Here is a 24,881-nt window from a genome sequence, read left to right on the forward strand (position 1 = left end):
GTTGGAGAACCTGGCCTTTACTTGGTGCCATTCGCGATACACCATAGATTCTTTGCGATAGGACAGGAACATGTTGCATCATGTAAGCCCACATTGGATAATGGGTGCCATTGAATTTGTCGTCCATGCCAAGCATGCCCAATAAATCATTATTGTTGTTGGCTATTAGTGAAAATTATCAATGAAATAATTTTTGCCAAGTGAAGGAGAGAGAAAATAGATGTCCGAATAATAATAAGTCATTGATAGAAGAGTTGCTGTCCGCCTCAATGAAGTTGAATAATATGGAAAATAATAAATTTTCTTGCTGTTTTTTGTTGAGAAGAGAGAAAAATGTGTAGAAAATAATATTACCCGATCAAGGCAGCAATCAGCAATATGCTCAAATCAGAGATTAATGGCTGAAAGTGCTCCAGCAATGTGGACAACAACAGAATATATTGAAAATTCACCCAAATGATAATTTTTCTCTTCAATGTCGGTAAAAAAAGCAGGGCCAGCAGCCAAATAATATGATTTTGGAGCATGTCAAGGGCCAAGAAATTGAATTGAGGCAAAAACACCAAATTTTGGGTGTCTCGTTGGTGGAATTGGGCAAAAGCCCCAAATTTTACCTGAAAAATGAAGAGATTGAAAAAATTGGTTAAAATTTTTATCCAAATATTGTCAAATGCCATGCCACAAGGTGAATTGAGCCTCGATGTTGATGAAATTTGATGAGTTTTAGAAAAGGCCCAAATTTTCCAAAGAAATTGGGTGAAATTGAGCTTAAATGGCGAAAGGCCCCAAAATTTATCGGAAAATTAAAGAGGAATTCGACAAATTTTTGTGAAATTTTTACTGGAAAGATGCCGAATGTTGCGTTTAGTGATGAATTGAAGCTCAATGTTGATGAAGAATGCCAAATTCCGAAAACCCCCCAAATTTTTTGGTGAAATCTGGGAAAATTTGGGCAATTTGGTGAAAAACCTGAAATTTGATGAAGATCGAAAGCTAATCTCTTCTATTCGATGAAGAATTTGGTGAAATTGACAAAGAATCTCCGAAGTTTGTTGAAAATTGGACCGAATTTGGTGAGGGTTGTAACAACCCCCCAATTCGGCCCTAAATCAAGCTTGGTAAGGGCAATGGGCAGAAACAGGGGCTTGTTAATATTTTTGAAATGTTGAGCCGTCAGGTGTAAGGCAGCTGCAAGTTGACACAGGCGGCAGTGGCTGATCATGTGTAAGATGACAGGTTGACATTTGTTGGCTGTGAAGAAGACAGGGTGGTGAATGGTAACGTGACCAGGTTGGCATGTTGGTCAGCAGGTCCATGACAGTCAGCTAGTGCAATAGGAGCAGTGTACAGGTTGGTGACAAGGCAATGATGCACTGACGAGTCAGGTCAGCAGCTTCAGGCGTGCAGGTCCACAATAGTCAGCTGATGCAACAGGGGCAGTGTGCAGGTCGGTAGCAAATTGGGGTGACCAGCATTATTATAGGCGGCGATTGGCTGTCCTGCATTGACAGGAAGTGGCGAAGAAAGAACAGATCAATGGGCAATCCATATTGATAGTGCGGTCAAGGTTTGCGTGATGGGGCTGGCAGCTTTTGTGAGGCGAGACCAGTGTGGCAAGTCGCAAGGGGGCAACGTCGGTGATTGAAGGTGAATGGGCAAAGATGGCAGCGCAATGTGCAATCACCAATAATGCTTGAATCGGTGTGGTGGCAATGGCTCATGGGGCAGTCGATCGAGAAGGGCTCAATGACAATGGCTGGTGGCAATGTTGCAAGCAATGGTGATGGCAACAAAAGAAAGCTACTCTGATACCATTGTTGGGCCAGACATGGAGTAATTGTGTGATTAATTAAATGGAAAATAAATGAAGATGAAAGAATTCATCGATGCACAACGATACTTGATCACAAATGAGAAGCAATGTATTAATGAGTGAAAGAGAGTACAATGCTCAAGGCGATTGCATTGAATGATGCCACACACTTGTGCAAATGAGGCACGAAGTATCTTTAAATAATAAAAAGTAAAACCCTAATGGGTTAGCCGTCATAGGAAACCCTAAAATAAACCCGACCCTCATGGATCAAAGGGCATCAACGTGTAGCCCACAAGATGGCCTACAATCTCCTCATGCAAGGTCTCAACCCTTGATGATGTTTTGCCATGGCGATGGAATAATAGCTCCTAGGCCCCCAATCAGCGATACACATCCAAGGAACTTACACAAAAAAAGGACCCTTCACACCATTACGAGCACGAGCATCGGATGAGAACCACTTTGGTTGTACCCAGTATGAAGAAATACTCGAGCATTCTAAGACATCGCATGCTTCCTAATCAGTGTCAGCATTGTTATCGAAGGAAAGGACTACAGAAACTGCAACATCGATTTCCACTGCAATGGTAGTGGAGCTGGAATGCTTTCTTCCTCTCATGTTTTCTTAAAGATTCGATCCATAATAAATATATATATGCACCTCTCTTTGTCCTAGTAGACCAACCTGTACAAGCTGAATGCAGCAAACACAGGCTAAAAATCTATCCTCTGAATGTTGTAAAACACTATGCAAAATGAATACAAAACCTTGAACCTCCATGTCTTAGAAAGGACCGGGGCAGAGATGAATTGGAGTGTGTTGTTCTTTTAATGGAGTCCGAAATGCAGTACACAGCCTTTGTATCCAATCAGCCACTGCAAATGCAGATCGGAATGGATAAATTGTATGGATCAGGCTGATCCAAGGTAGTGGCAGCAGGGCAGCCTGCAGAGGAGCAAAAGCACCAGGTGGAACAGCTTTGAGAAGTGGCAACAGGAAGAAGATGGACAGGCTGATCCAGGCGGCTGGTGGAAGCTGAAAATGCTTCCTTTTTCTCCCCTTATGGATATTCTGACATAAAACAGATGCTGCTCAGCACAATGGCTGTCCGGAACAGGTACAAAGGCAGCCTTTGGGGCTGGCGATAGCTTTAGAATGACATGGACAGGATGTTGAGGTGGCTCTTGTAGGAAATACAACAGTCTGGCTGTATGGACTGATCGCTAGGAGCTTGGCAAGAGCTGGCTGCAGCATGGACTGAAGTGTCTGTTGGTGGATGGAGGGGTGTGGATGGCAATGGAAGATGGTGCCAGCTGATGGAGAGATGTGCAAAACAAGGATGGAGCAAGGGTGGAAAAAGAAGTGTAACCACTGAACTACATGAGGCTAACTCTCGCGGAAGTTTTGTTCTCTGAAGAAACTCCAAGTCAAACCATAAGCACATACCAACCCTCCTTTGCTCTTCTCTTGGGTCTAGGGTTTGGTGCTTTTGCTCCTCCCAAAACCTAACAACGTGTATTGTTTTTCTAAAAGGACACCATTATGTATACACTTTTCACACGATATGCTTTCAACAAACATCCTTTTTGTTGGACGAGACGCATGTATTGTTTGTTCAAAAGGACACCACTATGTCTTTGGCCTCCGTTGTAATTATGCCGGGTAGCCTCTTAGTTATAGATGTGGATTGTCCCTAAGTTTGTGTGTTGGTTTATGAGACATAGACACTTGGTAATTTTGAATAACGTTTGGTTATTTTTGGGTTTTTGGGGCTATTTTAAAGAGCTTATTAAGGTTTGAAGTCTGTAATGCACCTATTTAGCTTAACATCCACCGCTTGCAACATGTGCCTTTCATGTTTACCCCTCTTGTTAGTAGCATCCCATATTGCCCTATTTCGGATGAAAGTGAGCTCGTTAGGCATGGAACCTCAGTCTTGTGACCATCAAACCATAAATTCACGTCATCCTTATGCTTATGATGAACGATATGGTCCAAAATCCATGCTTTGGAAGCCTGTGATATACTAGATACACACATACTTGAGCCTTCTAAGATGAATGGATCGTATAGGCTTAATAGTTGAGCCTTCATATTATGGAATCCAGGTCAATGGTGATAGACTACTTCTAAACTCAAGATACAAAGCCTCGAACTTTTGTGTCAACCTTAGGTGTTGCATCAAATCCAAGATCCTTAGAGTATACCTATAGCTATTCACATATAGACACATGTGCTATAGTCTTTGGTAGAAGCTTTCGAGCAGCTCACGCCCGTCACGTTGCAAGCTCCCCTCCCCCGCCACGTCTGATCGCTCGTAAGATTCATGTGATCGTGATCGTGCTTGCCATGTCTGATCGCGCCCGCAAGATTCGTCGCGCTGAAGTAGCTGCCCCTCCCCGTCTCGATGGCTTGCGATAGCCTGCACCCCACCGATCCCCCTTCCCCCCCCCCGGCACGCTGCCTTGGTCCAGGATCATGGTCCCGTCTGCGGTATCGAACAACCCCCACTCTGCCAAAAACAACAGCCCTCCCCTCCTCGCCATTGTTCCCCCCACTCTCCAAGTTGCTCCCTTACTTGCAGCAACTTTCCCCCTCAGGTAGCATCGCGACATGATTGGTGGTTTCCTCAGAATGGTCGTGCAATGGAAACCTCTGGTGAAACGCCCGCGCACTCAGCGAGTGCCCCCTAGTCAAACACCTTGTGTGTCGTCCTCTCTGAGAAGTAGCTCTTAGCCATCCGAGCTAAGGAGCTGGAGCTAAAGGAAACAACGATTTATGGTCAAGTAGTAGGACATTCCCTAGCCAAGGCCCAGCTTCGGGACTGGCTTCACTCCACGCTGCGCATCGGCATAACGCAGATCGTGGAGGCGGTCCTAATGGGCCAAGGGATTTTCATGGTGAGGCTCAGCTTGGCAGACGCAGCTCGCGAGTTGCTTGCCAGTTCATCATATGCGTCCACGAAGGGGATCATATACATGGTCCCTTGGTACAGTGGCTTTACTGTGGAGGCATTTTCACTCCACAACAGGTTTCTTCGGCACCCAGTCACCCTTCTTTTTCCTAGTGTGGCGATAGAGTATTGCTAGTTGGTGGAAGACTTTGGACGGCTCTTCGGCACTATCCTTCCCGCGTCCTTCGCGGATGTAGTGACAGCTGCAAGAGTCCCAAAGGTACGGGTGGCAGTGAAAGAGGTCAAGAATAATCCATAGTTCCTAGAGATTGAGACGGGCGGGCACTCCTTTAGGCAGCAGGTCATTGTGACGGGGCAGCCAGGGTAGTGCTTGCACTGCCACGACTTTGGGCATCGGGTAGCTGGTTGCACGTGTTTCGAAGCCAAGTGGCTCTGCCGACACGCCCGCAGGTGGACGTGAGGGCTTCACACGGGTCCAGAGACGATAGAGAGGGAGACGGCAGTGGGGGCGTAGCCAGTGTCTTAGACCCAGCCTCGGCAGTAGGGAGCAGGTGGGCGTGCGACGCCCCCTCGGCAGAGCACTCCACAGCCCCCCCTTGCCCGGCAGGACCGCAGCCCCCCATATCCACCACGCGCGTCATAGACTACCTCTCTTGAGTCCCCACAACCCCCCATTTCCAGGGCCACCAATATGCCCTTACCCCCTTCCCCCCACACCCCCCCCGCTCGGCCATGTACCTCCGTCCATCCCACCATTCCTCGATCATCCTCCCCCTCACCACCCCCCGTACCGAGCACCCCCCCTCATCCGCACTTGGTTCAGGCGCTCCCCCCTAGACCCACCCCCCCCTCTCACAAGAGATGATGAGCCACACACGCCTACATCCTCTTCGCACCAGCAGTCCTTCCCCTCACATACAACCACCAGCTCATCCATCCCTGCCGCCCGTCACACTTTTCCGAGATAGGCACACCTGTTGCCACAAGAGTTCTTCCGCAGTGGCCCATGGTCCTACTTGAGAGTTGCGGAGCGCGGAGAGTTCCCACTACCTCTAGAGGTGGGGATCTTTGTGGTTCGTAAGTCAAGGAGGGGCAAGGTCCATCTACTAGCACCACCGGAAGGACCAAACTACGTCTTTTTTCTTCAGTCCTCTCACTCAGGGGAGTGGACGAGGACACAGATAGAGGAAGAGTTGAAGAGTCAGGTGGCGGACTACACCCCCCAGTGGATGGGAGAAGGACTAGCATTGTTTGCACAACAGTGGCCTGGTTGCATGATGGATATTAACTGGTGGATTGGTGCGGAGGTTCCTCACCTGAGCATTATCTTTCGAGCCCCTCCATAGTGGAGAGCTCCGAGGGATGTGATCGAGTGGCCCCTGGCACAAGCGGCCCATTTCTACTAGTGCACAGAGTCTCGACTCTCAGCATGGCTGATAGATGCATTGATAGTACCACCTGGAACTTCTATCACCCCTATGGTCTCGTCGAGGGCCACCACGGGCGATTGGAGTTCACTGTTCAAACCGGCGGCAAAGCATACCTGCATGCCTCATAGCTCCTCTTCATCAGCAGCCTCCACACTGAACAGATGCCTGTTCGGTCAATCACAAGTTTCCCCATGAGCTTACACCTTGCATCTTGGAATATGAATAGCCTAAAGGCCCCCCACCTCCACCCCCAAAGAAAAACTTCCTCCTTGCACACATTTGGTGGTGATTGTTCTTGATGGAAATCAATTATCTTGATGGTATCATGATCAAATAAAAGGCCTTGCCATGGCAGCAAGCTGATGCATAGAAAGCAAATTTATTGTCATGTGAGAAACATAAAATACATCTTGAAGATATGTGATATGGCCATCAAATGCCCCCAAAGGAATATCACTTGTGCCTACTAGATCTATCTTTCCATGAGAAGAATGAATCTATTCGAACCATGAGTGATGTTTGCACATATGGTGGGTAGCACCATTATTATTTGGAGATGCATGAGGCCTAGAAAGGGCATGTAGTTGTAAAAAGGAGAAGAATCACCTTCAATGACATGCTAGGCATGCTTTGGAGATGTATTTGAAGGGGCTGGCTGCTAGTAGTTGTAACTAGGTCCATGAGGTCATCCACCACAAGCTCCACCTTGAGCCCCTCCTCAGGCTCCTCATTCAATGCTTGGCCATGGTTGTGAGCCTAAGAATCTAAAGGGTGGCGTCATCATCCATACTCTTTTAGCAGTCTTTGTAATGATGGCCTTTGTGGCCACAATAGGTATTACCATCCTTGGAAATTTGGATGGGTGCTAGTATGATTGGTCATAGTGGTTATAAAGTGACCTAGTGTGAATGCACTAGGGGCACTTTAGGGTTAGGGTACTTGAATCCTATTTTTTGGACTCAAGGCATTATTGTGCACATTATTGTGTGATTGCTGCTCTTGCACTCTTGACCTGTTGGGTGACACAATTGCACATTGGGATATTGTGGGCTGGTGGTATGGGACACTAGCTCTTGGGATGTGGTCGTGACTTGATTTGCTGTTAGCTCCTGAAGGGTTGAGCCCATTTAGCTCTATGGCTAGGAGGCAAGTTTGATGCCCATTCCCTTTATGTTCTTTGCTATGGGTATGGCTTGTGTCATGTCTTGTGTGCAGGTTGGGTCCTAGGGGAAGGTTTCCATGGGAGCATGAAAGGTGACAAGAATCCCAACTAGATTCTTTGAGGCTCATATGAAGAGGGAGGTATGGCTACCTCTATATCGTGCAATATGTGTAGGGCCAGCAGCAAGTGTACCCAAGAATAGTGGGCTTGCAAATTATGTGAGGAAAGTGAAACCAAGAGAGTTCCAAACAAGGCATGGCGAAGGTATCACCTTTTCAGCTGAAGGTAAAAGCTGGAACATGGCAGGTCTAAGGTGGGACTTCAAAAGTAGACCAGGCCTCTTGTACAAAATTTCCACCTTCATTTGGCAATTGCATAATGAATACCAAATTATCAATATGGAGCAACGAAGATGTGAGTGAATGCTTGTCATACTACATGGACTATCAGCCATGGAAGTGACAGACAAGTATTCAATATACATCTGGCTGAACTATCCTCAATACAGTTAGAAGAGAACATCTTGCAGCCTGAATTGAAATTCAACTCTTGCCACCTAACACCACCACATAGTTTTATGGAGTTCCCGGACGAGGCAATGTTAAGGCTTTTGTAGCGTTGATGTAGATCTGCCAAAATGCGCTTGAATGGGGATGAGGATAACATCAGGGCTTTTGTAACATTGATAGAGACCTTTTGCAGAACTTCAGGTGTCAGTTGGGTTCATCCCAGTTAGTGTCAACTTTGTGGAGCACTGGCTGAAATACTGGCCCATTTCTATGGCCTTGCATGCTCAGTAGATTTGGCTCCATGTGTTAAGGTCTGTTTTTGTGTACTTCATATTGTTGCATCTTGCTGTTGAGAGTAGCTTCTTGGCTTGTGTGGATTCGAGCTATGCCTTCTTTGCATATACTCACTTGTTTCCCTACACCAGAATTTCCATGTGCAGCAGACTCCTGTTATTAGCCCTTCCAGAAATCGGGAATTATAGGGTTGCATTAGGTGGCATATATAGACAGCTCAATGTGAGGTATTCTTTGACCATCAGCCCATACCACCAGCCGCCAGTGGATACCATGCAACCTATCTTTCTCCCTTATCGTATGCACACATCTCATGGGGCTATAAGGATGATTTGGTGTAGCAGGTTCTTGCCAATGGGCTTTTATGGATGTGCATCTGGTTCTCTTTCCAGGGGACTACAGTCAGATTACATGGCACTACTTTGTGCCCATCTGAGTTTCCCCTTCTTCCCCTTGTGTACAAGGGAATCACCCCACCAGCAGATACTGTGCAACAAATATTTCTGGCGGATCTTGTATACACACTGGAAAGGCTATAAGGCTCATTTGATGCAGCAGTTATTTGTTGATAGGATTTTTTGCATGATATTTGCATCTGGTTCTTTTTCAACAGAGGAGCACAGTCAGATTACATTGCACTACTTGGTGCCCATCTGATTTTCGCCATCCCCCCCTTATGCTTGAGAGGATAATGCCACAGGTGGCTGGTGGGGCATGTAATTCTGTTTTTTTTCTATATTTTTCTTGTTGCATCTTGGCATTTTTTCTCAGTGCTCAGTCGAAGATGGAAGGTTCAAAGAAACAAAACCATTGCTTAAGAGACTCAAGAATGCTAGATGGTTGATTTTCTCCATAGAACAGGTTTCTCCTGCTTGAGGTCTTTTGTTTCCTGGATAGTTGTTCTTGATTAAATTTTTATGACTAAATGATAGAGATGGAACAAAATTGTTATTGGTGTTGTGGTAAGGACAAGTCAGCTTTATGTCAGATAACAGCATATTGACTGTTAGCCTGCCCTATTTTGTATGTCAGTCTGTCATCTCATGGTTGTGAGCTCTTGTCAGAGTCTGGCAGGAGATAGAGGAGCTCTGTCAGTCTAGGGTATTGCTATTTTAGTGTACATTTCTTTTTTGGGTGGCAGTTTGCCCAATTAGGGCATTTCCTATTCAGTTAGCCCATTTCTTTGGCATTCGGCCAGTTTTTGGGCTGTCTCCAGCAGGTCGACCAGATTTGGAGATTGGGGGCTATGTATGGCAGCCCCCCTAGTCATTCTCACTCACTTCTTCTTGCAGATCCAGGACACACTGCTCCCTCTCCTCTCCGACATTGGTGCTGCCATCTTTCCAGCCCGATCTGGTGCCCCCACTGACGCTCCGGGCTGTGTGCAGGGACTGATCAGTCCACAGCTTTGTATCCAGCATTCATTTCAGTCAGTGCAGTATTTCTTCCTTCATTTTCTGCGCTCTCTCTCTCTCTCTCTCTCTCTCTCTCTGTGTTTGTGTTCCTACTTCCGTTGCGCACTCTCACATTAACATCCTTTTATTGGGATTTTTCAAGCAAGCTGAATTATCTTGGAACAAGAAAGAGAAACAAAAGAATAGGAGCTGCTGCAGAAACAGCCTTCTCTTTGTATGATGAGTGTCTTTGATGGTTATTTCTAATCCTGTCTCTGCTGTCCTATAGGCCTGCCAAAAGGTTAAAACAGAAGCATTTAAAGGCGTCGACAAAGAGTGGATCAAGGGACATGTCTTTGTTGATGAGGGCTGTTGTGCCAGATTCATTGGGAACACTACCAGAAAATCAAGACAATGTGTGGGACCTTTTTGAGGACTGTGATATATACAAGGATATTGAACTGCACACTGCTGGGAGGAGTGATCTGAGATTGGAACTACCACTTGGCTGCTCAAACAGCACAGATGCACAGTGTAAGCCCTTAAGAATACGTGCTTTTGTAAATAGATCTGGATTCCTGCGGGTGAAACAGGTGCAGCCTGAAGCTTTGATTGGAAAAGTTCCTGGTGCTGTCCTTGCTGCATTTGGACCAGATAACTTGGTATGAAATTTGACGTCAGCATATCTGTGTTTGTTAATGTTTGATGACTTGTGACATTGCCTCAAATGAGAGAATAAAATCTCTTTGAGACTTGATTCTTGTTCAGATTGCGATTATCTCAACTTCAGGATGGCCCATTCTAGTCAAGAGTAATCAGCCATGTAGTTCTTTCTTGGCTGCAGCTCAGGGGTCTTCAAGTGATCTTGAAACTCTGATGAAAAGTCAGCAGCCTACTTGTGTGCTCTTTGCAAGTATGGGATGTGAGAATACAGCTCTTTGGGGAGGTGCTTTGCTATCACAACTATTTTTCAAAGCCATCACCAAAGGGTTAGACATTATAAAATCAAGGCATTTGTTGTTTCAAGGTTGTTTGCTATATCTTTGTTCACATCTTGATTTTATGAGAAGAGATCGCAAAGCTTTTCATTACACACACTTGCTTTCTCAGGGGATACTGCTGGACACGTACACGTCTTTCCATTGGATAAATCAAATCAGATATGCTCACCAATAGTCTTTTGTGACCTTGAAGAGCCTATATCAGATTTGGCTGCAGTTCCATACCATGGAGGTACTGATGTATTACTTGTTATCAGCTGCCATGGCCGGATAGTTGCAGTCACTGTACCAAAGGATCAGCCTAAGGAAAGTTTATTTCTAAATCAGAATTCCACATCTTTATTTTCAAGGTTGTTTCAAATCGATCTGAAAGCTGGGTTTATTATTCGTGATTGGAAACTTCGAGGACCGATTCTTTCACCAGTGATGGTGGGATCTAATGACCTTTACTTCTGCACTGCATCCAACTTTTGCCATGCCAAACTCTTTGATGATGTTGAGAGTTCTTCTCTGAAGCTTGATGGATGCAATTTTGCTCCAGATCTGTATACAACAGGCAAACATGGAGGCTCTCTCAAACAAAGTTTGACCTGCCAAAATATGCCCATAGGTGATGTTATCATCTCTCTTGTTGGAAAAGGCCCCTTTGTTTCCACCATGAAGAAAAGACCTCTGGTTGCTCTTACATCCAGAGGGCGTCTTTTAGCACTTGAAGTTTTTGGACAGTTTCCAACAGGAGTAACTGACAGTTGTGCCATCAAGGATTGTTCCAGGAGTTGGAAGTGTGGATTGCAGAAAACAGAGGATCATATTAAGGTATCCAGATTGGCAACTTCTTTTTTACACAGTTATTTGTTCATTTTTGTGTCAGGAGTCTGTTAAAAGTTGGATCTTACCTTATGAAGTGATAAAAAAACGTTTGTAGGTGTTGGTAGATGAGATTGCTACAGTAGGAGACTACACAAAAGCTCTTCAAGGCAACATCAAGTCCATTAACCTGGCACTGCATGAATTGGCTTCTGCTTTAAGATTGTGTTATGATATTATCTGCAGCAGAAATAAGCAGTACTTGCGTGCTCCAAATGAAACATGGGGGGATCCTTCTGTTAAGGTGCTGCAGTGTAACCTCAAAGTCATCCCTTGTGTATCCAGAGCACCGTCAGAGCAGGTAGCAGGTCATCCTGCAAACTCTAAACTTTTTTCCAATCCCTATGTTGGCCAGCCTTCTGCACAGGATTTCGAGTTGAGTTTTGAAGTCACCCTGTCCAACCAATCCCATTGTCCACTATCACCTTATTGGACCTTGCTTCTATGCACATCTAGCCTAGATGAAAGTGAAAAAATTAGTCAAGTGTTTTTCTCAAGTATTATAAATGAAGGTTATGGTTTGGCACCTGGTGCAAAATGCACATTATGTTTCAATACAATGTCGTCTGAGAAATGGTGGAGACCCTTTAATGTTTCTATCTTTATCTGCCACATTCACAAAATTCATGATGAGCTTTTGAAGGAGTCTCCTGATGGTAGCGTTGAAACTTTCATGGATATATCAAAAAAGAAACTACAACTGCAGAATCTGCGAAAGTGTAATGCTAATGATACCACCAATTTGAGAACCTTTCCTGGTGCTGTCAGTTTACTTCTTGCAAGGTATCAAGTGGATGTCCTGTGCTTTCTGAAAACCCAGCAAAAGCCATGGCATCTTTTTGACCTCAGGCCAGGGCTTTCGTTATCTATGCTTGGTCCTTATGAGGCAGAAGGTTTATTGCATAATCTTCTGGGAGCTTTCTCAGCGAAAGTTCAGTTACCTTGTGCAAGAGAAGTTAACTGTTTGGCTTGGCAAGCATTGAATGCTGTGGAAAAGTGGAGAGAATTCAGTCTGGAAGACTTGATAGAACGTTGTACTCTTTCAAAGGTAAGTTTGTTTCTCTATGTCAAATGAACTTTGCAATGTTCTGCTCTGCTCTGTCTTAGGACAATTAAGTATTTTTAGGCTAAGTTAATGTGAAAGAAAGAGGTTGAATATAGTGACAACTGAATCCAAAGCTAAGCTTCAACAGAGATAAGGTCATTGCTTATGCTAACACTGTCAAAGAGTACCCAGCTAGTCTCAACCATGTATTGATTGAAAGTCAATGCTGGATTCAGGCTGCGTGTGACCTCATAAAAGTAACCTGAGGATGTTAAGTGCTATTAACCTGAGGATGCTAAGTGCTATCCTTGTACCTTGGTACCAACATCTCTTTTTGTAATCCAGTTCACCATGCACACAAGGTGGGCTACTGCATGTGACATAATATAGTGCAAATAAACAGATAAGCAAGGCTGATTAAAGCAGATGGGTAGGTGAATGATTTAGTGGTTCGAATAGGCCAAGTTACCCTTGCTAGAGACCGATTATGATGCTAGTTCTCTAGTTACTAGAGTACAAAGATCATAAAAAGGATGTTTGCGTTTGCTATGGTCATTAAGAACAGCATATTTGTTTGAAGATGACAAGTGTTTGGATTGTACGACCAAACATGGGCATTGAGAGGCATCACTTCAAATTATGCGAGTACTCTTTCCTTGCCAATATGTTGCATTGACTCTCATCCTCAGTGGTAGAGTGGGCTGTTAAAAAGCAAGCTTTTCCTGATTTGTGCACCTTTGGAGGACATTGTTGTACTCAAACTAAGGCCCATTATACATCCTATCATGTATATGCAACTTATGTATACTTTGGTAACACAATGGGCTTTAGAAGACTCTGAACTCAGGCTAGCACAAGGCTCAATATCACAACATCAAAGCTCCAAATGTGCCAGCTGGGCAAGATCCTCAAGCTGATTATTGGAGTTAATCATAGGGTGTTGAAGGTTTGAGTGGTGGTCAAAACTGCCAGGATGATACTTTCAGCTTTGGAAATTGTAGTAGGTGACACTATTTCGATAAGTGGGTTATTGTTACAAGTGAATTGGACCAATGTCTTATATACCGTGATTTTGGTTACCAACCCATTGAATGTTCACAATTTGGATGTAAGGCCACTCAAGCAAAGCTGAAGGCCCATCAAGATGGATGACACACTTCTCATTAGCTGGAGCCTACCCCTATGATTAATGATGAGGGATTCATCCAAGTTTACCAGCCTTAGGGTAGTGGCAAAGGCAAGGGAAAGTCTCTCAACAAGTAGAGGGTGGAACCCACACTGCAATTCAACGTCTTCCCCCATAGGTGGATGCCTAGTCCTCTAGCACCTAAGACCTTCCCCTCCTCCTCCCCTTGAGCCTGCCATCTACTTTTGCCCCCCCTTTTTGTGGCCCTTGCTATACCTAATTTCCCCTTGATTAGAGATGCATAGGAGCATAAACCACCAGCCTCACCTAGATTGCAACAATGTCCTAGTGGCCCTAGTTGGCTATCCAATATCTTCTTTAGCACTAGAGCACTGATTGTGTGCTCTTTGGGTGAAAGCGTGAAAGACCACTCAGCCTAACAACACACTTCTGGGTAGCCAAAGCCCACCCCTATGATTGCTGACAAAGCATTCATTGGAGTCCAACACCATTAGGGTAGGGGCAAAGGCAAGGGAAGGTCCCTCAATAGGCAAATAGGGGAACCCACATTGTATCTTGACATCTGAACAAAAGTGACACCCAAAATCCCCCACCCTCGGGCTAGGCATTGATGTACCTAATTTCCCCAGCTAGAGATGTGGTGAAGCACATGCCATCAGTCTCACCTAGATGACAACAATGCACCAATGGCCCTAACTTGCTAATCAATTGTTCTTCTTTAGCAACCAAGGGGTCTCCCTATGACATTAAAAAAAAAAAAGTAAAATGTGGCTGATTATATTACTAAAAAAAAAACTGATTACAACGGAGTGCTCATGCTCAACAGACTAGTTGGAACTGATGAAAGTCACAAGTACATCATGTATACAAGCCTCTCAAGGTGGTTTGGGGGGGATGGGGACAAGAAGCCATGGAGGGGGTGTGTATCGCCATCTAGGGCTGCTTGCCTGCATCACGAAAAACAGGTCGTGGCTCCCCCAAGTGCGCATGAAATGACATCGGAGCTTCTGACGAGCCTTGGACTCGCCCTGCACCTGATCCCATCGGCCGCGGAGGGAGTGGATGATGGAGGTTCAAAACTCTACTAAGGTCGCTTGTATTGAAAGTCTCTCTCTGCCGAAAGCCTCTTGACATCGCGCCTTCGAGACATGCCAACCAGTAAGACTCCCTATGATCTTCCATACCTCAGAGCAGTCTGCTGTGGGCTCCAGTACTTGGTAGATGGGTAGATTCTCTAAACTGACCATTGTGCACGACCCTGCCTCGATAATGAATATCGTGTCCTACATCCTGGCCTCACATAGAAGGTGATAGCCATGGCTGACCGCCTGCTAGCAGAAAGCTCCCCATGAGATACATTCAAGGTTGGGTGCTATACGGCGAAGGATGTCGCATGCTCCTCTCTACGCGAGCTGTGCCGCCTCACATGCCCAAAGGTAGTGCTTTGGGTTTTCCAGAGGTTGCTGTCTACAACGCTTATGTTGTGTTGCTGAGCTCTATGTTTGTAGTCGCCCTGAGTAAGGAAGCACAAGAGTCTCGATTCACCTCCCAGCCACGCTAAGGAAGATTCAGGAACCGTGCGTGACTAGCGTCCTGCCAGCCGTCGATTTCTCATGAGTTATACTAATTTATAACTCACTAATTGCCTTGTTCCCACTTTCATTCCTAAGCCCCCCGAACCCGGTACGGGCGCCCAAGGCCCCCGGACAGTCATCTCTCGTGTTGTTTCCCCATAAGTTATGTTCATTAATGTAACACTTCCTCCCCCTTAAGAATCGGTTTTGTCCTCGAAAACGATACTTGGGAAACCTTTCTTACTCGCTCCCATGTTGAGCTTTCTTTTGATCAATCTCTCCATTTTACCAGACATTCTTGATAAATAGTATGCCTTGTTCGTCTATTACGAACATTTAAAATTATTTTTGATTCATATGGAATAGATAGGTCACTGAATAGCTCCTCAATCTTATCATTTAAGACTAGATTATCCATATCACCCAGCTTCTTTCTCAATTTGCTTACATGGAAAACTGGATGTGTGTTTTACTACTAGTAGGTAGTTGGAGCTTGTAGGCCTGTTTCCCCACCGTGTTAAGTATTGTGAAAGGGCCACAATACCTGGGTGAAAGCTTTGGACATCGTCTCGTCTTCATGGTTTTAGTTTGTCCTAGCACTTTAAGATAGACCAATTTCCCTTCTTCAAAGGAGATGTCTCTTCGGTGAGAATTTGCATAAGCTCTAGCTCGGTCTTGAGCTTTCTTAATATTTTCTTGAGCAAATTTTAACATATTATTCATATGCTCCAAAAAGTCTTTTGCTGATTGAACCTTTTTCTTATGCAGTCCTACTGCATGAGGAGCTCTAGGCTGAAACCCATACATTAGCATAAATGGACTATATCCAGTGGAAGAGTGTTTGGCGCTATTATATGCAAACTTTGCTATCGGTAAATATTCTTCCCAATTAGTTTTCCTTTTACTTACATATGCCCATATGTTTGTAGTCGCCCTGAGTAAGGAAGCACAAGAGTCTCGATTCACCTCCCAGCCACGCTAAGGAAGATTCAGGAACCGTGCGTGACTAGCATCCTACCAACCGTCGATTTCTCATGAGTTATGCTAATTTATAACTCACTAATTGCCTTGTTCCCACTTTCATTCCTAAGCCCCCTGAACCCGGTACGGGCGCCCAAGGCTCCCGGACGGTCATCTCTCGTGTTGTTTCCCCATAAGTTATGTTCATTAATGTAACACTTTCTCCCCCTTAAGAATCGGTTTTGTCCTTGAAAACGATACTTGGGAAATCTTTCTTACTCGCTCCCATATTGAGCTTTCTTTTGAACAATCTCTCCATTTTACCAGACATTCTTGATAAATAGTATGCCTTGTTCGTCTATTACGAACATTTAAAATTATTTTTGATTCATGTGGAATAGATAGGTCACTGAATAGCTCCTCAATCTTATAATTTAAGACTAGATTATCCATATCACCTAGCTTCTTTCTCAATTTGCTTACATGGAAAACTGGATGTGTTTTACTACTAGTAGGTAGTTGGAGCTTGTAGGCTTGTTGCCCCATCCTGTTAAGTATTGTGAAAGGGCCACAATACCTGGGTGAAAGCTTTGGACATCGTCTCGTTTTCATGGTTTTAGTTTGTCCTAGCACTTTAAGATAGACCAATTTCCCTTCTTCAAAGGAGATGTCTCTTCGGTGAGAATTTGCATAAGCTCTAGCTCGGCCTTGAGCTTTCTTAATATTTTCTTGAGCAAATTTTAACATATTATTCATATGCTCCAAAAAAGTCTTTTGCTGACTGAACCTTTTCCTTATGCAGTCCTACTGCATGAGGAGCTTTGGGCTGAAACCCATACATTAGCATAAATGGACTATATCCAGTGGAAGATTGTTTGACGCTATTATATGCAAACTTTGCTATCGGTAAATATTCTTCTCAATTAGTTTTTCTTTTACTTACATATCTTCAAGGATTTGGTTAACCCTTTCAGTTTGCCCATCAGCTTGTGGGTGCTCCGCCGTGCTCATGCTAAGTTTAGTATCCAACTTTCTAAATACAGCACGCCAAAATTAACAATCAAATTTTCTATCCCGATCAAAAACTATATTTGCCAGATGGCCATACAATCGGTATATGTTCTCTATGAACAATCTAGCCAATTCTGGTGTTTTAACATCAGTTGAAGTTGGAATAAACCTAGCCATTTTGGTTAACCTATCCACAATCACCCACACAGAGTTGTGGCCCCATCTGAGTCTTGGGTAATCCAACAATAAAGTCCATGGAGATACTCTCCCATTTTCCTAAAGGAATCTCTAATGGATGGAGAAGTCCTCCCGTTTTCAATCTTTCAGCTTTATTAACTTGGCACTTAACTTGGCACTTTGACCACATAGTCAAGAACGTCCTTATTCATTCCAGGCCAATAGAACTACCTTTTAATAAGACTATAAGTCTTATGAACTCTTGGATGTCTCGCACTAGGGGTATCATGATACTCAAAAGTATTTGGCGCCTTATTTTTTCATCTTTCGGGACACATACCCTACCCTTGTAGAGTACATAACCATTATCAATGGTAAAATTCTTCCACTTGAATGCCATTTGAGCAACCCTTGATACTCCATGTTCTTGTTGAACATCCTTAGATGTTCCTTCTTCAGTGGAGGCCCTTACATTTGGATCCCCATTTTCAATACTTCCCATATGTTGGAATATGCCGGATCAACTTGGCATTTCCCTTTTAAGGATTCAAGCAAATCGGAAGAGAATTGAGTAAAACTCAACTCATTTATGATGGGCATTTTGCTACCTCTTTGACTTCCGAACCACGAAGATTTCCACCTCTAGAGGTAGTGGGAACTCTCCGCGCTCTGCAACTCTCAGGTAGGACTATGGGCCACTGTGAAAGAACTCCTGTGGCAACAGCTGTGCCTGTCTCGGGAAAGTGTGACGGGTGGGAGGGAAAGATGAGCTGGTGGCTGTGTGGGAGGGGAAATATTGCTGGTGCGAGGAGGATGTAGGCGTGTGTGGCTCATCACCTCCTGTGGGAGGAGGGCGGGTGGGTTTGGGGGGGATCACCTGAACCGTGTGCGGATCAAGGGGGTGCTTGGCAGGGGAGGTGGTGGGGGGAAAGAGGATCGAGGGATGGTTGGAGGTACGGGTTGGGTGTGGGGGTTGGTGGCCCTGGAAAGGGGGGGTTGTGGGCCAGGGTTAGTGGGGGGAGCCTGGGAGGTTGGGGGGGCTGGATGTGGGGGTTGTGGGATCTTAGGTGAGATAGTGTGTGGTGCGGGTGGTGGCTTTGGGGGATTGCGGTCTTGCCGGGTTGGGGGGGGGGGGGGGGAGAGGGGGCAAGGGGGTGCTTTGCCGAGGGGGCGAGCAAGCTCCTTGTTGTCGAGGCTACGTTTGAGGAGCCAGTTGCGGCACCACCCACCCCACCCCCCGCCTCCCTTTCTCTCGTCTTTGGACCGGTGTGAAGCCATTAGCGTCCACCTGTAGGCCTGTCGGTGGAGTCACCTTGGCTCCGAAACGCGTACAATTTGCTGCCTGATGCCCAAAGTCGTGGCAGTGCAGGCACTGCTCTGGTTGCCTAGTCACCGTGACCTACTGCCTAAAGGAGCGACCTCCTGCCTCAATCTCCAAGAACTTTGGTATACTCTCTTTGTCTTTCATAGCTACTCGTACCTTTAGGACTCCTGCAGCTGTCACTGCATCCGTGAAGGAGGCAGGAAGAATTGTGTCGAAGAGCCGTCCAAAGTCCTCCACTAACTGGCGGTACTCTACCGCTAGTCCGAGGAATAGTAAGGTGATTGGGTGTCTGAGAAATCTGTTGTGGAGTGCAAATGTCTCCACTATGAAGCCCCTATACCAGAGAACCATGTAGATGACCTCCTTTGTGGAGGCATAGGGCGAGCTATCCACTAAGTCACGAGCTATATCCGCAAAGGTGAGTCGAACCATGAAGATCCCTCGGCCCATGAGGATTGCCTCCATGATTTGCGTTGTGCCAATGTGCAGTGTGGAGTGGAGCCAATCCCGCAGCTAGGCCCTTGATGGGGAGTGTCCTATGACTTGACCAAAGATCGTTGTTTCTTTCAACTCCAACTCTGTGGCAGGGACAACCAAGAGCTGTTCCTCAGAGAGGATGATGCGCAAGGTGTTTGACTGGGAAGCACTCACAGAATGCGCTGGAGTTTGACCAGAGGTTTTCATTGCATGTCCCTGCTGGGAACTTGCTTATCATGTTGTTGTGCTACTGGGGGGGGGGGGGGGGGAGGGAGTTCATGCATGGGGAGGGAGCAACTAGAAGTGGGGGAGGGGGAGTTGATGGCGAGGAGGGGGGGAGGGAAAATTTGTTGTTTTCCAAATAGTGGTGTGACTGCTTGGCTGGGCCTCAAGACGAGGGAGCGTGCGGGGGGGTGGGGGTAGCGGGTGGCCAGGGAGGAAAAGGTGGAGCGCAAGCGATCCTAGGGCGGGTGCGGTAGGGGGGGGGCGCAGGGCAGGTAGTGGACGCAAGGCGGGTAGGCGGCTGTAGGGCGGGGGTGAGGATTTGCGAACGTGGAGGGGAGGACTGGCAAACGAGAGGGAGGAGAACAGTCGAAACGGGGGGGGGGGGGGGGGGGAGGGTTGTCGAACGGGAGGGAGGAGGACTGGCGTGGGGGGGACTAGCACAGGCGGGGGGAACTGGTGCGGCAGCAGTTCAATCGAAGACGTGGGGGGCAGCAACGCGACGCGATGTCAGGGAGCCTCCATGGCTTTACCTCCCCATGACATTAAGCTACTGCCTTAGGAGTTCTTTGGTTCATAGATCCTAGCCAGTTTCCTCTTTCTTTGGAGATGAGATTGTTGTAACTCACACATGAAGGATAGGAAGGCTTGTGTTTGTGCTTGCTCTAATGGGCCCTACTATTTCTCCACTCAAACCAAGCCCTTTTGTGTATGGTCAACGAAGTTGGTAGAGGAGACCATCAAAAGCCAGATGGAGCGGCCTATGTTGCGGTTGTTGGACAAGGATGGGGTTGCATTGCTCTAGTAATGGCATGAATGCATGATGGACATTCAGTGATGCCACAAGACTAGGGTAAAGGGGCCAATAAAGTAGCCCTCCCATCCCAATTGAGTGACAATTTTACAAGAAAGATGTGGCTTTTTTAACCACTTAACTATATAATATGAATTTTTTAAAATTATAAATGAGCTTAACTTAAGTCAAACAATTGAGCCTCGTAAAATTTTTTATATTTTAGTTTTTTAAAAACCCTAAAGCAATGCATCCTCGAGTGTTACTCTATTGACCCCTCACAGTTCCTCTTTTATGAACCTTTTATTTGTAACTAAGGCTACTTGATAAAAATATCAAAATATCCCAATATTTTTTCTTTGAGCTCTATATAATATAAATAGTTTGACCATTAAAAAACATTTATGTAGCTCACTTGGAATTTTTTTTATAATGGAGGATTGTTAGATGACAATCTATTGGCCCCTTTACCCTAGTTACCTTCACTTCAACATCATCCTTCGTTGTTGAGCTAAAAATGCACTAGCTTCACTTAAATAGTCCCAAAACATGCTTAATTAATGAAATGTGTTCCTAGAGAGTGTCTGTATTCCATAAGCACAAACCCACTTGGGAGGGTCCAAACTTTCTTTAAATAGGTATGTTGCCCTCCATTCAGCCCTAATCTCGTTTTTGCAGGTTTCGGGTGTTTTCAACTCGCTGCCCACACGCGGTTCGTGGAGAACATCGTAGTCCAAGCTGTCCATTGCAGTCTTCACTCATGAGAATGTTGTCGACTAAGATGACTGACTGGTGGCAGAGGTCCATACCATCTTCGTAGAGACATCCAATGCGAGTCTTGTTCACATCTGAGTTGCCTCCGGACGAGGTTACTGCAAAGGCCCACTCGTCATAGTCGAGCACATCAACACTTGTTTGGATTGTGGACAGTGGAGCTATACATCACATGACTCCTGTAGCGGATCTTTCGTATTTGAGCCACTCCAATCGGGTGGGTCCGCGTAGAAAACAACTCCTCAGTCAAGATCCGAGATCAAGGTTGCATTAGTTTTTGACAAAGGTCTGGATCTAGCGTTGGATAATGTATACCATGTCCCTCAGCTTGGGGTGAACTTGTTATATGTTTAGTAGCTTTGTCGGTTGGGGCGAGCATTTTTCTTTGCAGTGATCACAATCGAGGTCCTTGACTCTTAGATTGGTTTAGTGATTGCTCGTGGTGAGGCACAACCTAATGGCCTATACCACATGATCCATTTTCTTTCCGAGCCAACAATTGAGGGCTCCGTGTTCCATAGCTTCTAGGCCTTAGCCACATCTTGAGAGCCTACGAACAATGAGCGTCTTTGGCATTTTCATCTAGGGCATCTTGGCTACGACTCTCTTTATAAGTTGTCTCATCGTGGAAATGGTTGAGGGCCTTCCTCGCCTAAAGCTAGCTCAAGATGTTTGTAAAGCATGTTAGCTCGGGAAGCAATACCGTATTTCATTCCCTCAGTAGTCTACACATAGAGTTGAGGCACCTCTTAGATTGATTCACGTTGATCTTTGTGGGCCAACATCCACTGTTGCCTTGAATGGCATGCTATACTTTTTTTTGATAGTGGATGATCATTCGAGATACATGTGGGTATACTATCTCAAGCATAAGTTTATGTTTTCACATATTTCTTTGCTTGGGTGCTATTGGTTCATAACTAGACGGATTGTCGTGTTGGTTGCATGAGGAGTGACAGTGGTGGTGAGTTCATCTCCCACAAGTTTTCTGAGTTTCTACAATAGCATGGCATCTCTCGCCACCTCACCTCTACCAACTCCCCCTCTCAGTATGGAGTCGTAGAGTGTAGGAACCGGATAGTCATGAAAATGACACACTCTATGTTGTTCGCAGTAGAGCTCCCTAAGCACCTTTGGGTTGAGGTTGTTAACACTGCGGTGTACATCCTCAATGGTGCTCAACTGCAGCTCTTCCTCGAAACACCCCATATGAGGCATTATTTGGTTCTCAGCCTGTCATATCCCACTTCGGAGTATTTGGATGTCGTGCATACTCACACACGCTTGATGATAAAATAGGAAAGCTCACTCCTCGAGCTGATCTCCTTATCTTTGTTAGATATTCCTCTAAAGTGAAAGCCTATTGTTTGTTTAATCCTCGGACAAACAAGGTGATTGTCAAGAGGGACGTCATCTTTGACGAGAGGGATATAGTGTAGTCTCTACCTCGGATTCTGATTCGATTCCATCTTTAACATAATTGGAGATCGTGCCTATTGAGCCTGGTCTACTACTTGTTCCTGATCTACTTGCGGATTCTTCAGCTCCCAGGCCCCCTTTGTGACCCGTTACCTCACTGGTACCAACAGTCCATCCAAGATTCGGGGATCTTATCATTAGATTCCACTCCGGAGAGAGACCTTGAAGATCTGCCCCGCTTGCACCTTAGGTATCATTTGCATCGCTGTTTACAACTGATTACATAGCGCATTCTGAGCCGGATACATGGCAGGAGGCTCTTCAGCACCCTCAATGGCGAAAGGCCATGGTAAAGGAGCTAGAGAGTATTGCCCGAAACGAGACTTGGACATTGGTGGCCGAGCCACAAGAAAGTCATTAGGATGAAGTGGATTTTTAGGACCAAGCTAAAGGCCGATGGGACTATAGACAAGTATAAGGCTCTCGCCTTGTTGTGCAAGGGTTTTGATAGAAGCATGGTATTGATTATGAAGAGACCTTCGCACCTACTGCGCGGTTGACATCTTTTCGGTTATTACTCGCGCTAGCCACTCACCATGGTTGGCCGATACATTAGATAGATGCTCATGTATCTCAAGGATCAGGGCAAGGGTAACGAGTTGGAGTGTGTGTGGTACTCCGAACGGATCTCAAATTGCAGCAAGGCAACGAGTTCGGGATGTCGAACACCAGTAAATGCAGCCAAGGAAGGCTAGATTTGATGCAGATAGCAATGCAGGAGAGAAATACTAAAAGCGCAAGTGAGGAGAGAGAAAGACTAAAAATGCAGGTGAGAAGAGAGAGAATAGCCAACACAGGCTGCAGGAGGGAGAAAATGGCAAACGTAGGTTGCAGGAGAGAAAACAACAGCGATAGGCTTAGGAGATGATGGCGACAGCTAGAGGGGAGAAAAAAATTGTGTAGTAGCTGGGACTTGCAAACACAGTAGTATGTTGACGTGGCAGATTGTACGATAGTTGGATGATGGACAACACCAGTTGCCTGGCTGGAAACAACAGATAACTGATGTGATGGATGTTAGAATTTGCCGATTCTATGGGCAGCGCCCAATGTAATTTGTGTGGTGTGGACACTTATTAAAGTGTCAATGTAAGGTGTGTACACCTAGTGTCTTAGAAACTTAAAGTAGTGACACTAGTCTCTAAAGTAAAATAAACCTAACTCTAGTTAGTTGGTGGAAGACTAGTTAGGTCAACCCTTGACCTAAACATAAGTTGTACTTTCACTCTATCTTTCATTCTAGCAAGTACACTCTTCTCTTTTTGCTTCAGCTCGCTCTCTTGCTATCATTGTCTCTCCTCTCTCTCTCCATAGCTGGCTGCCATTTTCCAACATTTGGTATCAAAGCAGCTCGCACGCGCGGATTCTGTTCAGCCACCGTCGGCCAGTGCCATCCTACCCATGGTCCTACTGCTGCCAGCTTGGTTCTCAGCTCGAGGAATAGTTTTCAGCTGCTGTGAGGTGCTGCTGAAGTGGAGGAGCTGTAGCTGAGCCGTCTCTTGTCTACTCCAGATCTGTCCATCTGCTCCAGATCTGTCAGTTCAGCCATTGGCTCCAAATCTGTCCATTTGCTCCAGATCTGTCTAGCTCAGTCATCTGCTCCAAATCTGTTGTTTTCAGCCTGTGCGCAGCCCGGCATGCAGTCCAACGCGCAATCCCACACAAAGTCCTGCACGCAGCCCGAGGAGCTGCTGTTTTGGAAGAGCTGTTGCTGTTTTCAGCTCTGTCCGCCTGTTTCTAGCTCTATCTGCCATTTTCTTAGTCTAGTCTTGCAAACCCTAAAAAGTGCAGAAACCCTAATTTTCAGATTTGGGGGTTTCTCAAAATTTTTGGAATTCCCAGTCTATTTCAGCTATCTCTTCTCGAAACTCAGCTCGTGTTACCCAAAAAATTGGGGCTTTTGCGCGATTGGAGACCCTTCGCGCAAATTTTTGTTACCAAACTCATAGACACTATACAATTTCTTCCACATTGGCTTCAGAAATTTTGGGGCTTTTCAGTTTTTTGGATCCGACGTGCATCACGAGGCAGATTTCAGCTGCTGTTCACTGCTAACACGCATCTCGAGGCGACATTTCTGCAGAAATTCCAATTGCAAGTACAAATTTCTTTAATTTGGGGCTTTTGCTTGACACGCACTCCAGGGCAAGCAACAAGTAGTACAACAACATTTTATTATTGTTACAGTCAGATTGGGCAGAGAATTTTGGGAAAATTCAGTAAATTTTGGTAAGAATTAGCATGAAGTTGTATTTTGTACTTTTGTGGACACACATTTCGAGGCAGGTGTGGTACAATAGTATAGTGCTGTAATTTACTAGCTGAGTACTGATTTGGGTGGCATTGTGCACACTTTGGCATTTGTGTGACAGTTTGGTACTTGTTTCTTAATCCTGTGGCGGATTTTGGTACTCTGAGGAGTATACTCTATACTTCAGTATTGAAGTTTTTTGTTGCAGATTTTTGTCTATCATTGACAGCATGGCACGTCAAGGGAATAATGATTAGAG

At 45.4% G+C, this 24,881-nt stretch overlaps 1 protein-coding gene across 5 annotated transcripts in view; it reads left to right on the top strand.

Annotated features, from left to right (window-relative positions):
- The window catches only part of LOC148034324 (uncharacterized), a 154,327-nt gene that overhangs the window by 63,658 nt on the left and 65,788 nt on the right, over positions 1 to 24,881 (top strand). For 3 of the 5 annotated variants that reach the window (XM_087679277.1, XM_087679276.1, XM_087679280.1), the window contains exons 3-6: positions 9,810 to 10,182; positions 10,289 to 10,547; positions 10,631 to 11,337; positions 11,447 to 12,436. In XM_087679277.1, coding sequence (XP_087535403.1) covers positions 9,810 to 10,182; positions 10,289 to 10,547; positions 10,631 to 11,337; positions 11,447 to 12,436 — 2,329 coding nt within the window. Of the gene's footprint in view, positions 1 to 9,418; positions 9,556 to 9,809; positions 10,183 to 10,288; positions 10,548 to 10,630; positions 11,338 to 11,446; positions 12,437 to 24,881 lie in introns of all 5 variants that reach the window. The other 2 variants (XM_087679279.1, XM_087679281.1) reach the window with 2 other exon arrangements.

Source organism: Lygodium microphyllum, chromosome 6 (genome assembly GCF_053477565.2).
Source record: "Lygodium microphyllum isolate KBCC chromosome 6, Lygodium_microphyllum_v1.1.10, whole genome shotgun sequence".
In the NCBI taxonomy this organism is placed as follows: Eukaryota; Viridiplantae; Streptophyta; class Polypodiopsida; order Schizaeales; family Lygodiaceae; genus Lygodium; species Lygodium microphyllum.